General features: G+C 33.8%; 2 protein-coding genes across 2 annotated transcripts; one reads left to right on the plus strand and one right to left on the minus strand.

Annotated features, from left to right (window-relative positions):
* Window positions 1-931: 931 nt before the first annotated feature.
* LOC141721722 (protein JINGUBANG-like) lies at window positions 932-2,409 on the plus strand. The gene has a single exon (XM_074524784.1). It carries the CDS (start codon window positions 932-934, stop codon window positions 2,261-2,263), a length of 1,332 nt encoding a protein of 443 aa, XP_074380885.1. The 3' UTR covers window positions 2,264-2,409.
* Window positions 2,410-2,645: 236 nt separating this feature from the next.
* LOC141721721 (inactive protein kinase SELMODRAFT_444075-like) lies at window positions 2,646-8,694 on the minus strand. The gene is made up of 8 exons (XM_074524783.1): window positions 8,429-8,694; window positions 7,710-7,843; window positions 6,257-6,351; window positions 4,186-5,219; window positions 3,918-4,078; window positions 3,764-3,840; window positions 3,124-3,451; window positions 2,646-3,025 (listed from the first exon to the last, which is right to left on the minus strand). The coding sequence occupies exons 1-8, from the start codon at window positions 8,607-8,609 to the stop codon at window positions 2,876-2,878; spliced, it is 2,160 nt and encodes a 719-aa protein (XP_074380884.1). The 5' UTR covers window positions 8,610-8,694; the 3' UTR covers window positions 2,646-2,875.
* Window positions 8,695-16,043: the final 7,349 nt, after the last annotated feature.

The following is a 16,043-nucleotide window of genomic DNA, read 5'->3' on the forward strand; positions in this document are numbered from 1 at the left end:
CCTGTGAATAGGTTCTTTTTGTTAGAATATAGATCCGGTTGGGTCTTTCGTGAGGTTTTAGATTAGGGGTGGTGGTCCTAAATGTCATTTGGGGGTTAAAAATGACCTTAAATGTCACTTCAAAACGGTACATCGTGTAACGTTTATGCAAAAGACATAAAACGGTATTTCGTGTAACGTTTTGACATTTTGAATTTTTTTTATGCGCAAAACGGTAGATAAAGTACCGTTTTGGTACAAAACCCTATATGATGTATTGTTTTGAGTCAAAACGCTACTTCAACTAACGTTTTGCACATTATAAAAAAATTAAAAAAAAAATAAAGTAGCAAAACTGCACACTGTACCGTTTTGCATTAAAAAAACAAAACGTAAGACAAAATACCGTTATGAAGTGACATTTTAAGTCATTATTTTCAAAAGTGACATTTTGAACCATTTAACACTCAAAAATGACATTTTGGTCCATTATTCTTAGATTAACTTATTACTTAACATGATATCAGAGTTCATGCCAGAGATCTTAGAGTAACCGGTTCCTTAACACTTTTCACCGCTGAGTACAAAACAGAATATAGCAATAACTTTCCCAAAATAGGGTAATGACTTGTATGTGTAGCAGCAACCTGTTAAATCTCTGAACCATTTATCTAACTCTAGAATACTACCAAACATAGATTTGATGAACATGAAATTATTCAGACCCGAAAATTCTTCTCCATCTTTCGACATTCGTATGATTTTGCCCACAAAAACATCTTACTATTTCCTACTTTCATTTTCTCCTTCCATCATTTCAAACTTCTGTTTTATCTTCCTCCTGAATGCACTTTTTCTCTCTCGATAAAATTGAAGTTTAGGCTGTTAGAAGTTTGTACAGACTTGTATCGATAGAATGAGAGAGGATGAACCACCAGGATCTACGAGTGCAATGTTTGGTGGAGCTAACAGTCTGCCTTCAAAAGTAGGCAACAGGCTGCATTCTGATCCTAACATGTCATCTACGTCGTCTATTGAAGATGGAGATCATTCTGATTACAATAACAGAAATAGCAGTTTCTCGGCCTATGATCCTTCGAGGTTAAGCTGTGAGGGATCACCAATGATGATGTCTCCTTGGAACCAATCCTCTCCTTTTGCAAAATCTCCTTGGTCTAATTTTGATGAAATTGATGCTAAAAGTGGTGGTGCTCCCCCGTCTGGCCTTATTGGTTCCCTTGTTCGCGAGGAGGGACACATTTACTCGTTGGCTGCTATCAATGGTCTCTTGTACACAGGCTCTGACAGCAAGAACATTCGTGTGTGGAAGGATTTGAAAGAGTATTCAGCGTTTAAATCCAACAGCGGATTGGTTAAGGCTATTATAATTTGCGGTGGCAAGATTTTCACAGGTCATCAAGATGGCAAGGTTCGTGTTTGGAAGGTCCAATCGAAGGATCCTAGTCTGCACAAGAGATGTGGCACATTGCCTACAATGATGGACATTTTCAAATGCTCCATAAAACCGAAGAATTACATTGAGGTTAAGCGTAACAAGACTACTCTCTGGATTAAACATTGTGATGCCATATCTTGTTTAAGCATGAGTCAGCCACAAGGCCTTCTCTATTCTGCTTCATGGGACCGCACTTTTAAGGTGTGGAGGGTCGAGAACTCAAAATGCCTAGAGTCAGTAAAAGCCCATGAGGATGCTGTCAACTCTATCGTTGCAGGACCAGACAACCTAGTCTTCACAGGCTCCGCTGATGGTAGTGTTAAGGTATGGAAGAGAGAGCCTCATGGGAAAGTCACAAAACACGTTCTTATACAGACACTCCTCGATCAAGAGTCTGCTATAACATCACTAGCTGTCAATGCACCTAACACAGTACTATACTGTGGATCCTCTGATGGAAACGTGAATTTCTGGGAATGCGATAAGCAGTTGGCTCATGGAGGTGTTCTCAAGGGACACAAACTTGCAGTTTTGTGCCTTGAAGCTGCAGGGCCTCTGTTGTTCAGTGGATCTGCAGATAAAAACATCTGTGTGTGGAGAAGGGAGGGATCAGCTCACAACTGTCTGTCGGTCTTAACAGGCCACACCGGACCAGTCAAGTGTTTGACAGTCGAGAAGGATCGTGAGTCAACAGACAGTGATCCAAAATGGGTGGTTTACAGTGGCAGCCTAGACAAATCAGTTAAGGTGTGGAGTGTAGCTGAGCAAGCCCCTGATATGGGTCAGATGTCGTCAGGCTGGGATTCGATACCATCAGCAAAATACTAACAAATCAGGGCCAAAATAATGATGATCAAATTCTTCATAAACCATCTCTTACCTTTCTTATGTACATATTTGTCAGGCACTAATTTGAGTTGTCGTAAAATTTGTAATTGTAAGAGGTACATATATTATTTGTTTTGTTTATGCAACTGATGAACTTTGTACATATATTATTTGTTTTGTTTATGCAACTGATGAGGACAACAAATTTAGGGTTGAAGTAGAAGTCACCTGGAAGTGTACCTGAGCCTGGGAGTCCATTCTTTCCTAGTTTTCAAATTAACACTGTTCTAGGACGAAACTCCGGTGACTATCTTCAGACAACTAAAGCTGTTACATGTATCTATCAAAATTTTACCAGAATAATGAACTGCACATAAGCAAGTGAAAACAAAACTGTCATCCAAAGTAGACTCATATTATTTTCTATGCAATAAAATTGAATCCATTCGAGTACAATGATGTTGTTCGGACAAAGAGTTTCCTGATTGTGGAATTGGCTCCGAACGAGGATAGAAAATTTAACAAAAGTATCACATTAAAACATAATTCTAAAACTTAAATAAAACTTTATGACAAAATTTACTTAAATAATTTACCTATCAACTAAACACATCAGTGAGAAAGCTGCCGAGAATGTGGCATTCTTGATTCAGGCGGTGTGTATGATATTAGACTACTCATGTGTGCACTTCTATTACCAACTGACTGCGAGTCCAAACCCACAGGCATAACTGTTTCTCCACCTTCTAGTATTCGGAGGACCTATATTCGAGGAAAAGGAAAGAAGCAAAAGTTAGAGATGACCTATTACAGGTATTTCCTGGATAACATGCACTTGAAATACTAGATATGTACTGAACCTTTGACATGGGAGGTCTTGATTCTGGATCTTGTCGTAGACAGAGGAACGCAGCCTGACCCATTGCTTGCACTTCACTGGGCATGTTACCATGTTGATGAGAGTGCAAGGACGGGTCCAGCAGTTGATGCAAATTTGTTAAAATATTTACAGCTTCCAAAGAGGGTAGAGGGTCAATGTTTTCCGAAAATGAGTGGTCTTCAATCTTGTAGCATTGCAACTCCACAGTTCTTTGACCAGTAATTAGCTCTAACAGTACCAATCCAAATGCATATATGTCAGCCTTCTCTGTAATATTTCCATTGTTAAAGTACTCAGGTGCAAGGTACCTTGTACAAGAATGCTTGATTAGAGGATGACAAAGCTAATACATCAATAATGGTTACATTTAGGCTGTGAATGGATCCTTAACCAATTTTACTTGAGAAAACAAGATCATTCTCATTCGAAAATTTCTACACTTTACATACTGATAAAGTTATGATGACAAACAGATAAAACAGAGATAAGGCAGGGACTTGAGGGCTCAGACTCTAGGAATTAGCTGCAATTATTATCCCTCACCTCTCTTTAAATAGCAAACAAATGCAAAAAAAAGGTTACGTTATAGCCTATAAATTTGGCTGGAAAAAATTTAGTACCGTAAAGTTTCGATGTTTTGCTCCTCACAAACAATATCCCACTCAGTGTGCAGTCTTAGAAGTCCAACATCAGCAACCTAGATACACAATTCCGCCAATTAGACAGTAAAATAAATTTAAATCTCTTCTGAAAAGATCATATAAAATTAAGTACCAGTGGTTCAAAGTTGTGAGTCAAAAGTATGTTGCTAGGTCTCATGTCCCTATGAGCTATACGACCAACTCTGCAATCTTCATGTAGATATCGCAAGCCTCTTGCTGTCCCAATAGCTATCTTCAAACGTGTATGCCATTGCAGTGGGGTTCTTTTGTTTTCTGCAAGTCATATGTAAAGAAAAACAATATAATAATTTTGCAAGAAGACAATTTCTAATAACTGATTGCTCTGTTAAAGTAACTATGCGGAACTGAACAGCAAATACCATGCAAGTGAAAGTCCAGTGAATTGTTGCATATGTACTCGTATACTAATGCTCTTCTTTTTCCTTGAACACAAAAGCCAACCAACAGCACAACATTCCTATGCTGTGCGCAGTTTAATATCCTCACCTCCTTACAGAAATCAGCATCACCTTGAGACCCAGAAAACTTAAGCTGCTTGATTGCAACCACCTGTCCGTTTTTTAGTATCCCTTTATGGACCAACCCAAACACACCTTCTGCCAAGAAATTCAAATCTGAGAACCCGTTTGTAGCTTCTTGTAACTCCTCATATTGAAATCGTATTGGAGGTTTACCAAAAGCTGGTGCCTTGTGTTGGCATAATGAACACAGAGGAGGCGGTGTCGAGGAAGTTCTAGCTAAAGATACTGCCTCTCTAATGCTACTGATATCCATGTGCTCTTGAGTCTGTTGGAGCTTCGCTCGTGCTATATTTGCATCTTGATCAAATTGAAGCTGTTTATGAAGTTCAATTTTACAATTAACAGGTTTGGTTTGGGGGTAGTTTCTGGAGCATCTACTTCTGGGCTTCTGTTGATCAACAACATGGTTTTGGGGAATCCATATAACTCTTTTAGGAGTACCATCTATGTTTGACTTTTGGGCAGTAGAGAGAGCAATCACCCTCTCCTCCTCAGAATAGACTGTAGCATGTGGATTGTCCATATCAGTTATTTTAAATGGTGCATGCTTTACCTTATGAGGTTTTTCAAAAAGAGGATTTTGTTCGTAGACAAAGTAAGCCATCGTGTCTGAACTTGATCCTGAAATTTCATCTGACGACCTTGTATATGAGGTACATGGTTCCTCAGGACTGCTTGAAGGAGTAGAATGCCTCTTCCTGTAGCCTTGCGACATTGAAGAATCTGGCGATGAAGAAGCAGAAAAGAAAGGCGTTTTAATATCATCTGAGTACGCCAAATTGAGTCTAACAACTTTTGGATGAGAACCCTTCATTACTACAATGTTGCACTGAAGTTCCTCTATACAATGTATACGCTCTTGCTTCAGTTTCCTGTTTCAGCACACCAGACAAATGATTATTGGTACTCCAAATAATCTTAATCCTAGAAGTTAAATCAAGGGTCATGCTAAAGATGCTAAAATTTGATAAATAAAAAATTCTGATTTGATAACTAGGACTTGCAATAGTATTATGTTCAATAATATAAAAGGTGAATGTAGCTGCCTGGATTCTAAAAAAGTTATAAGACTGCCAACCTTACCACAAACCCGTATATTGAAAGGAAACTGTGAATTTGACTGATTTGCAAAAATAAAGTATATCAAGAATATCATTTAAACTTTAGGCATGTTTTGATGGCTACAAAATACAAAATGATCTACTGCACTTCGGAAAGAACCACAGCCAAGTTCATGATCATCTCTACAGGTCAAGCAAAATATGAAGTCCACTGGTAACATCTCAGAACTGCATGCGAAGTCAGTGCTACTATAAAGCGAAAAAGTCTGGGTAAAGAGGTGACTTTTTTAAATAAAAAGTTTATGACTTGGAACTTGATGTTCATCTTCCAGTAACAAACTTTATATAGTATGCTAAACACAGTGTTACAACTGCAAATTGATGATAGAAATTTATTAATAAATAACTGAAGTGATGAAAAAACAGTTACAATGCAAGTATGACTTTTTATAAATTATAAATATGTAAATTTCGGGGCATCTATCTATGCATATATTATATATAAATCATCAGATATAGAAAAAGGGAAACCACTTCAATTAGGAAACTTCTAAAGCTGTGAGACCTGTGACTGATAAGGAAAGAGGGCTGGGAAAAGAGAGTATGCGTATACTGCACAAAACGGGGCAATTGTGATCAATACTGCAGGCACTTACTCTATATATGCATGTACATCCATTGCATTTTAAGTAATCCAAATAATGGCAGAAATGGTCCCTTGTTGAGGCCCCTATGTGAGCTTTAAGGTAAGTAATAAACACCAGTCCTCAAAGAAAGAGGAACCAAATAAAAAACCTAAACACCTAACTAGTATATAGGTGAAAGAAAATAACTTTACGTCTATTTACTTGTCCAATACGACCCAGGTAGCTTCATTTCTTTTTGCTTCAGCTGCCACGACTCCAGAAGGCGTACCTAATACCACCTTAATCCGCACTATGACCTACAAATTAGCAAATTATTTCAAGTAAAAGAAATTAGTTGTTACTTTGTATATATTAGTTTACAGCAGTAGATAGGATTAACGTTTAATACCAAAAGAAAACCGAATTGAATTTACTTGTCGCCTTGATAGATTGCTCACTTTAAATACAGAAAGGAAATGAAAACAGATCAGAAGTTCAACATATCAGCATATATAAGAAACAACAGCTTTTGGTTGCAGGGTATACAAGCTACTTCAGTGAGACACATACGCTTACATGTTTAAACTATTTAGCTACTAACATGTGGCCATAAAACTGCTAGATATCTTTTAAATTATGTAAATTTTGTCAAGCGGATTTTTTATTTATGCAGATAGTTATATTATCTATAATTGTCATAAAAGGAAGAGCCTTTAGTATCCACATCCAAAACATGTGTCCAGATAAATCAATTTCTTATGGAAATAATAATCTTTCTGGTCTGATAATAAGTCATTAGCCAGTTTGAATACACGACATTTTTCTAAAAGAAAGAGACCATAAGCATTATAATCAGATTCCGGTACTGGTAAAGTTATGATGCAAGGAATAAACTATTACAAGAAAATTTGTGATGTTCCTTCTTTTAACTTTTCTATTCTCAAGGCACATGTAGTTCTCAAATTACTAAAATGATTAATCTGTTTTTATCAGCATTGGATCCTGACAAATGTGGTATCCCCTGACAACTCAATCAAATGCCAAATAGTCAACAAACTTATCAATAATTGTTATCTCCTCTACATTCTCCTATTCATTTATTTATTATTACATAACAGCAATATCTTCCAAAGATCATCAATCATTATCCCTAGCATAATTCCCAACCCAATATAATCGGCCCAACTAACCCACGGGTTTGGATGGTTCAGTTTGGTCGGCCCAATTAAGGGTTGGGTTGAGTTGGGTTGGTTTGAACGGGTTCGCTAACCCATGAACAGCCCTAGTAGCATTTGCAGCCTAATGGATACCCTGTTTTGTTCTTTTAGTAACAAGAGATCAAAAGTTTGAGCGCGCGCGACGGCTTGAGTATTTAAATTTCTGTAACTGAGCTTTTACCAAAAAAATCATCAATTATCTTACAAAATCGTTACAATTTAAATTCAATGGTCTCATATATCGTAATGAACCTATTATCTTGTCTTAACAACAACCTTGAATGTTCTAGTGTTTTCGATTAGCAGAGAAGTACTAGGAAAAAAGACTTAAATTCAACAAATTATCAAAGACTTCAAATGAATCTGCATCCATTCTTAACATACGAGTAGCATATTTCAGGATCAAACACCAAGCACAAAATGCAAGCAATAATCAATTCAATTCAAAATTCAATAACCTCGATTTGATCACGAAACTGAAGCACCATCTGCGAACAAGACTCCGAGATCTGAAACACTTGATCTGGCAATTTCGAACGCTCATCATTCCTATTATCTTTTTTCAACTTCGAAAAACTCCAAAACTTCCTCCCTGTAATTATCAATCCATATAATTCATCATCAACGTACAAATTACAAATATACACTGCATGCATAGTAATGTGTACACAACACAGTAGCATTAAACTTTATAGACTTTTAAAAAATTAACAAAAAAAACTTATTATAAATATATACTTCCTCAGTCTCTCCCAATTGTTATCGTTTCTAAGACAATCCTACACGGATTTGTTATCATTTCTAAGACAGTCCTACACGGATTTTAAGATGAATATAAAACATAGTTCCAGAACGTTTTTTTTTTAAAAAAATCTGAATAAAAGTTTAAACATTTTATTTTTTATTCAGAAAAAAAAAAATTAAAAAAAACTCCGGACAATGATAATAATTGGGGGGACCGAGGGAGTACAATTTATTTGACATGAATTTTCTACTTTTAACAAATAATTTACCGGTCAAATACAGTAAAAAATCTTAACTACTATTTTGAAACGGAGAGATCATATATGTATAAATGTATAATAACAAATTGCTAATAGTTTTCGGTTCTCACGTGTTCTCGCGCTAAAATTATTCCGCAACGATAAACTATTTAAATATATAATGAGATGAGTACCGGTTTTTTGGGCGGGAAAAACAGCCAACAGAATAATGCAGTCGCCGGAGCGAACGCCGTGAGTGAGAGTCCAAGCCAAGGCGGTCTTGGAGATCACTTTCTCAGCCTTTACGGCGACGATCACGTTCGCCGGCGGCGAATTTTCCGGCGGAGTAGGTTGCGAAATTTTCGGCGGGAACATGATGACGTCAGCGGAACAGGAAGATCAGCAGAAGAATGTGAAGAGAGAGAGAGAGATGAGTAACTGAAAGAGGGAGTGAACCGGTGGGAATAATAAGTGTATGTACCAGTCGACCAGAGTCGTTGTCGGGTCAGGGTTTTAAGATTCGGAATCCGATACGATTCGAAACCCGAAAATTATTTTTTTTAAAATTTAACCCGAACATTATTTTAAAATAATGAACAAATTTAAATAAACTAATATAAATAGATAAAAGTTGTAATATAAACATAATATTATAACATTTTTGAATCACCGAAAATTTAAATAAACTAATATAAATAGATAAACTAATATTATAACATAATGTTGTTATTTATCAGCTTAAATTCGAATCAGATCCAATTTTCGATTATTCAATTGTTCGAGTAATCAATTTTTAGAATAGTGCAATATTATAACATTTGGTGACAAAATTTTAAAATGGAATAAATTTAATTGTTTATATTTCTATGTATGAAAAGTAGATATTTATCCTAACAGAAAAATAGATATTTATTTTTAAAAAAAGGGTATGATTGATATATTTGTTTTATATGGATAGTAGGGCCATCTAACAAATAATTCAGATTTTGCTTAGCTGCATTTATGTAACGTCACGTTATAATGGGTGGGCGTTTATTCTTTTGCTCTCCTCACAATATTCTTCGCAACAAAATCCCATTGCGCATTTTTCCTATTTGTAAAGTATATATACAGGGAGTTGATCAAATATACACAATTTTAAAATAGAAATTAGAAATTTACCATACCCCTTGTTATTTTAATTTATATTAAACGTGGACTACTCAAATTTCTTTTTATCTTTATCAATCTCCCACCTATAATCTGTTACTTCCCAACCCCGTATTTACATTACTCTATTCAAAGAATATCGTCACCATCTGCTCAAAATTTAAACCAACACAACATTAAACCACTCTTATCACAGTAATTCGAGCCATTAACATTGTCATAATCGCCACAAATTACCTCCTTGTCATCACTAAACATCATTATATAAATTATACATATATATAGATCTCCATCACCCCCTATTCACACATCATCGTGGTTTATAATCACCCACAACTCCAGCTATAAGCCCAAAATTAAAATATCAGCGACAATATAAATTGGTGATTTATATAATACAATCGATGTTTTTCATGAGATTATTAGTGATTTTCATTATACAATTTAGTGATTTTTATACATGAATCAATGAAGAAAGGTCAAATATGAAAATTTTAGATATAATCGAATTCACTGAGTGTAGATAAATGAAGATCGAAGCGGAAGAAATAAAAAGCCGTCAAAATTTATGTCAGTGATGAATAAAATCGGAAAGTTTGGCTGAAGGTGTTGGTGGAAGGTAATCGGAGATCGTAAATGGTGGATATAGATCGACGATAACGATGGAAATTAGAGATATGAAGGTGATTTTATATGATGACTAACTAGCTGTAATGGAAGATGAAAAAGATAGTAAGCGATTATAGTATTGATGATTGTAGTCATGATGATGATATACAACCAGGTGTATGTATATATGGTTTAATATGTAAATGGACTAACTTAATGGGTTGGGCTGAGCAGTTAGCCTCTTATAATATAGGTGAGTTTGACCAGTTTCTAGTTTTTATTTTAAATTGGTTTATATTAGAATAACCCCTATATATATACGCGGTTGGAACCAGAAATAAATATGAGATTGCTGACCTGAGTACAACCTCAGGAGATATGTCTGAGGTTAAAAGAAAACTAGTGTAGTATAGAGGTATTTTTGTAAATACAGAGGGTCATGTTTATATTTACAAATTTGCCCTTAAAATATTACAATATAAAAATATCATAACCTCAGGTAATTTGCTTAAGGACAACCTCAGGCCCAATTTTCTCAATAAATATTCGGGAGACACCGGCTCTATTTTATTAATATATTTTAATATTTTTAAATTATAGGAATTATTTTTATTTATTTTTTTAAAAAAATAATGATGAAAAAATATAAATTCTTATTTTAAGTGTGACACGTGTTTCCGTATATTTCATTAAATTCTCGCTTAGTATACATAAATCCCTCCTCGATTATAATTTATACCTCTATCAATTCTCTAATTTCCAATTTTCCAAATGATTTATATGCATATAATTTCTTCATTTAAGGTTGAGAATAATTGTATTAACAAATTTTGGCAAAGGAAATAAAATAATCCGAATAATTTTTTTTTTGACTAATTGAACTAATATATCTTAAAATTTAGTACTTGTTTCAACAAAACAAATTTCAGGAGTGACTGATAATTAAAAACGAGATTGAGATTACAAGATAAGACCGTACCACGACTCGCAGTAATGTTTAAAAAATGTGACATATATTAAAAAATGTGACTTATAAGCTATTTTTGGCCTATAAATCCGTAATAATTATATATGAGTGTTTATCGGCCCAACTTATAAGTTAAATTTATAACTTATAAATTGATAAGTTAAATATTAGTAACGACGTATTCTTTTTCAACTTATTTTGATTTTTCGCTGATTTCTTAACCTCATTTTTAAAAAATATATATTTTTAAATGTTAATCTAACTTAAAATTTAAGAATTAAGATAATTATATTTAATAATTATGTATTTTAGCTCATTTAAGAAAAAAAAATTATGACTTATAAGTAAAATTATCCAAACACTTATTTAACTTTTAAGTATTTTTCTACTTATCACTTACAATTCACTTATTCATTTTAAGTCGTAAATTATTTATTTTAAGATTTTTCAAACGGGCATAATATTAAAAAGCTAACTTTGGAAACAGTATAATATACAACAAATAATACAAAATTATGCTGAAAAAGTTAAAATTTTGAAAAAGTAAACTACCCCCTCCGTCCTTTTCATTTTTTTTACATTTTCCTTTTTGGGATGTATCATTCATTTATTTACATTTCAAAACTTACCAAAAATAATCGAAGTATTCCACCATTTTCCCGCTTTTCTTTTTTTTTCACACTACTTTTACCTCCACTATCTTCCTTTTATACATTAAAAATCAATGGGTCTCACCACTTCACACACTTCTCTTTCTATTTTTCACTACTTTATATATATTTTTTAAACTCCGTATCCAATACTTTTGATTTCAAAAGGACGGAGGGAGTATAACATAAATAAAATTTAAATAAATATGTAAGTGACTATGTAAGTGACTAGACGCGTAATAAAGAAGAAGAAAAGGACTGCTGATAAGTTGTCAATGGAGCAGCTAGCTTGAAAACAACTTGTAACAATTAAGATCATGGGGGTGATAAATTGCGACTGTTCATGCGTTGCGACCTACTTTTCTGCGTTTTGTTTCGGTCTCTATCCTTCATATTTTGGACATCCAATTGCTTCGATTTGAATTATCCGAACACTCCCTTTAATCGTATGATATATTTTGTTATAATTGACAATGACAAGTATACTAACACCTAATATTAATACTGCTTCAGTCCTCGTGTGAAGTATACATGGGGACGGAGAGCCAACAAACATTTTAACGTCCCTTTATAACATATTTGTATAAATTATTTTAATTTCTTTTTTGGAATAAAAATTTGATATTTGAAGTTTAATACAAAAAGAAAAATTTTAAAAATAAATTATGAAAGTGTGTTTTTATTCAGCTTAAAATGTGTGTCAAACATTGAAAAAAAATGTATATAATTGAATGAGACACATGGAATAACAAATATTTAAATTAAATAAACTGGGTAAGGAATTGCAAACCCGGGTTCATCCCTAAAAGAAATTCTGAAATCATGTTAAGTAACCGATGACTTTAACGCTGTGCTCCCGAGTTTGAAAATGGAGAGAAGAGAAGAGAAGAGAAGAGAAAAGAAAATTTTAAAATTTTCCTTCCTATGCGTGCTCCCGAGTTTTTTGGCGAGAGAAGAGAAGTGATCAGGAGAGAAAATTACCTATAATTTCCCCCCAAAACTTTCTTCCCAAAAATGGGAAGATTTGGAAAGATCCTCTCACATTATCTTCTTTTTCATGGCCACTTTCTCTCATTTTTACAAAAACTCGGGAGCACACGACTGATTTATTTTCTTCTACTATTTCTCTTCTCCTTCCTTCTCTTCTCTTCTCTCCTAAAAAATCTCTGGAGCACAGCTTAAAATACCGCTTGACCCTTTAGAGTCGAGACCCGAGATCACTCTTCCGGTTGGCAAATTTGGTGTTGCATTTTTAATTTTGAGTTAAATGGGCTGTTAAATCAATCCAGCCCATCATTTCCCGGCCACAGCAATCCAAATTCACAAGGACTCGAGTCTACAATAACGAAATGGGGTGCCCTTTGAGGGTCTCGATTTTGCTCAACTAGTGCTACTTTTTTATTTGTTTGAAAACATTTTTTTTAGTTAATCATATACGCACGTCCCAAGAAATCGAACTCGTATATTAATAATTTATGACAAAAAAATAATGGATTTTGTATAAAACACTCGATTTTTCAAACTTTTTTCTCTAAAATATGGATAAATTTTCATGTAAAATTTCACGATAGTTTAGAATGGATTGCATATACGATCTATGTATAAAAAAAATTGTAAATGGTGTATTTTTTTAAAAATCCCAAAATAATTGTAATAATTAAATACATGTAAAATCAAAATCATGGTCTTTCTTTTTTATCGTAGTTACCCGCAGCCGCTACCATTCGGGTGCGCACTGGGTAAACCTTACGGCCTCACGCAATAGCGTGCAAACCACGTGAACCAAGTTAAACCGCAACCGCTACCCTTCGGGTGCGCACTGGGTAAACCCTATGGCCTCACGCAATAACCTGCAAATCACGTGAACCAAATAACCTGCAAATCACGTGAACCAAGGTAAACCGCATTTAAACGATAGAGTCTGGCTTAGCAGACATAATCATAAATTCTCCTCCCGTGGGATTAGAACCTGTGACAAAGAGGATAGTTATTCCCTCTTTAACCAATTGAGCCAACCCTTTCGAGCAAAATCATGGTCTTGAGTTAAGGAAAATGAGAGTATTTTAAAGTGTAATCAGGTTAGTTGTCCTAGTTGCAGGGCGCTCGCACTCGACTAATATATTCCATCATTCCCAATTTATTTGTCAAGTTTAATTTTTTCAGATAATTTAAGATGCATTGACCGTATAGATATGGTAAAACTGACACAAGTCATTTTTGCTACCTTAGCAATGCTTGCATTTGGACTCGTATTTTGTTAGTACACAATCAATGGAGGCCTTCTTAAATCTTTCCGCTAATATAAAATAGTTTATGAATATAGAGATTCTGAGATAGATTTTAGGATATTTTTCAGTATCACGTATCCAAAAATGTTTTAAAAAATTGTTCCAATACGACATATATGGCATGATTTTATTCATGAAGGCCCGTGTCATTAATAACAAAATAACCAATAATATACTTACCATTAAACATTTTGAAACGCTTTTTTGGACCCTAACATTCCTCATAAATAAATCTATTTATTTTTGTTACATATTTTTACTTACCATTTTTTGCTTTGGTTTCAAATTATGAAAGTGGAGAATAAATGACTTATGTATAATACACTCACTCAATTAGGGTCAATTAGGGGTGGTAATTTCGGATTTTGGGTCGGGTTCGGGTCGGGTTGGATGTACCTGATTTTTTTTTGTCTGACCCGAACCTGACCCGACCCGAAACGGGTTTAAAAATTGTGACACGAACCCGACCTGGTAGGTACCCGAGTAACCCGAAATTGATCTGTTTGACCCGAAATAACCCAAAATTTAGAAAAAATTAATAAAATTAAAATTAAAGAAAATAATTTGCATCATTACAAAATTAAAATGTTATGCCAAATTAATATAAAAAATAGAAATATAATAAAATACAATATTACAAATGATTTATACAATATAACCTACCATTTATATACATATATAATACATATATTAATTATTTAAATAAACAGGTCGGGTTCGGGTATTTCGGGTCAACCCGAAAATGACCCGATTTTTTCAGGTAAATTTTTACCCAACCCGAACCCGACCCGAAAGTCAAAATTCTCAACCCTAATTCGTACTTTTGCGGGTTGGGTTTGTGTCGGGTTTCGGATTGTGTCTGATTTTGCCACCCCTACACTGCATCAACAAAATATTCCAAGATTTACCTCAAAATACACATTCTCATAATTGACATATATTTATTATCTTTCATAAATTTAGATAATAATATTTCTGAGATTAATTTAGGGAACTTCTGGAGTATCCAATATAAATATGATCCCTGTCTTTACAAGGTCAAATCTATATATGTTATGAAAATATAATAATTAAATGTATATGTAATAAAGAAAGTGAATAATTTTTTGATTGAATCTGATAACTAATTATCATAAATAAACTAATTTTATTCTGCAGTTCAGATAAAATTTCCGAGTTAATCTCATGAACATCAATCTCATAAAATTATTACATAAAACAATTATGCGATTTATCTTCGCTTCAAGTTCATCACAGCTGCTTGGATTTGAGCAGAAAACTATGAGCATCTGCTTGGATTTGAGCAGAGAACTATGAGCACGTGCCAACGCTTGATCACTCGAACTTGAATTTTTGAGAACGTTCAGCTTGGATCTTCAATTTAATTTATTTTGTGTTGAACGCCTCTATATGATATTATGGTGTAACTATTGATGATATGTCTACTATTAAAGTAGATATTTATATTTATACATGGCATACATATGTGTAATACATGTATCATCTGTTAATGGAGGTTGGATCAACAGAACAAACATGATTATATAAAACATTTGTATTCTGGGTAAAGAAATGATGAAGATGTGCTTAAGAAATAATGGTGTTCTGTCGTGTATTTATATTTAATTCGTCGATAAAAACGAGGTTGAATTCGTACGTTTCTATAGCTAAACTGCCGGTAAAAGCAAATTTGTTTTATTCGCTTCGGAACAAGTTGTTGATAAAAACGAGGTTAGACTCATATGTTCTAAATTTACAATATATTTTTTCTTAAAATTCAAAGCTAAAAAGTATTTAAAATCCAATTTAAATCAAAATCGAGTCATAAATGGTTATAAAAGATATTGAAATTTTATAGCTGATCTTTTCGTAGGAGATCAATAAAAAGTGCTTCAAAAACTTGAAAGTGTTAAAATAATAAAAATATGGGCAAATTAAAAAGATAAAGTAAATTAATGACTATGTTTTCTTGGGTGAACACGCATTATCTTTCTTCTTTTTACACCTAAAGTGCCCAAAATATCAGTTTTCGGAAGAGGTAACCAAAATAACTAGCTCTATACGCATTATGTGAATGTGAATGTACATATACGCATTCCAGCAATGCGTATAAAATGATTTATAATTATTACTTTAATTATATCAT

Source organism: Apium graveolens, chromosome 4, assembly GCF_009905375.1.
Source record: "Apium graveolens cultivar Ventura chromosome 4, ASM990537v1, whole genome shotgun sequence".
In the NCBI taxonomy this organism is placed as follows: domain Eukaryota; kingdom Viridiplantae; phylum Streptophyta; class Magnoliopsida; order Apiales; family Apiaceae; genus Apium; species Apium graveolens.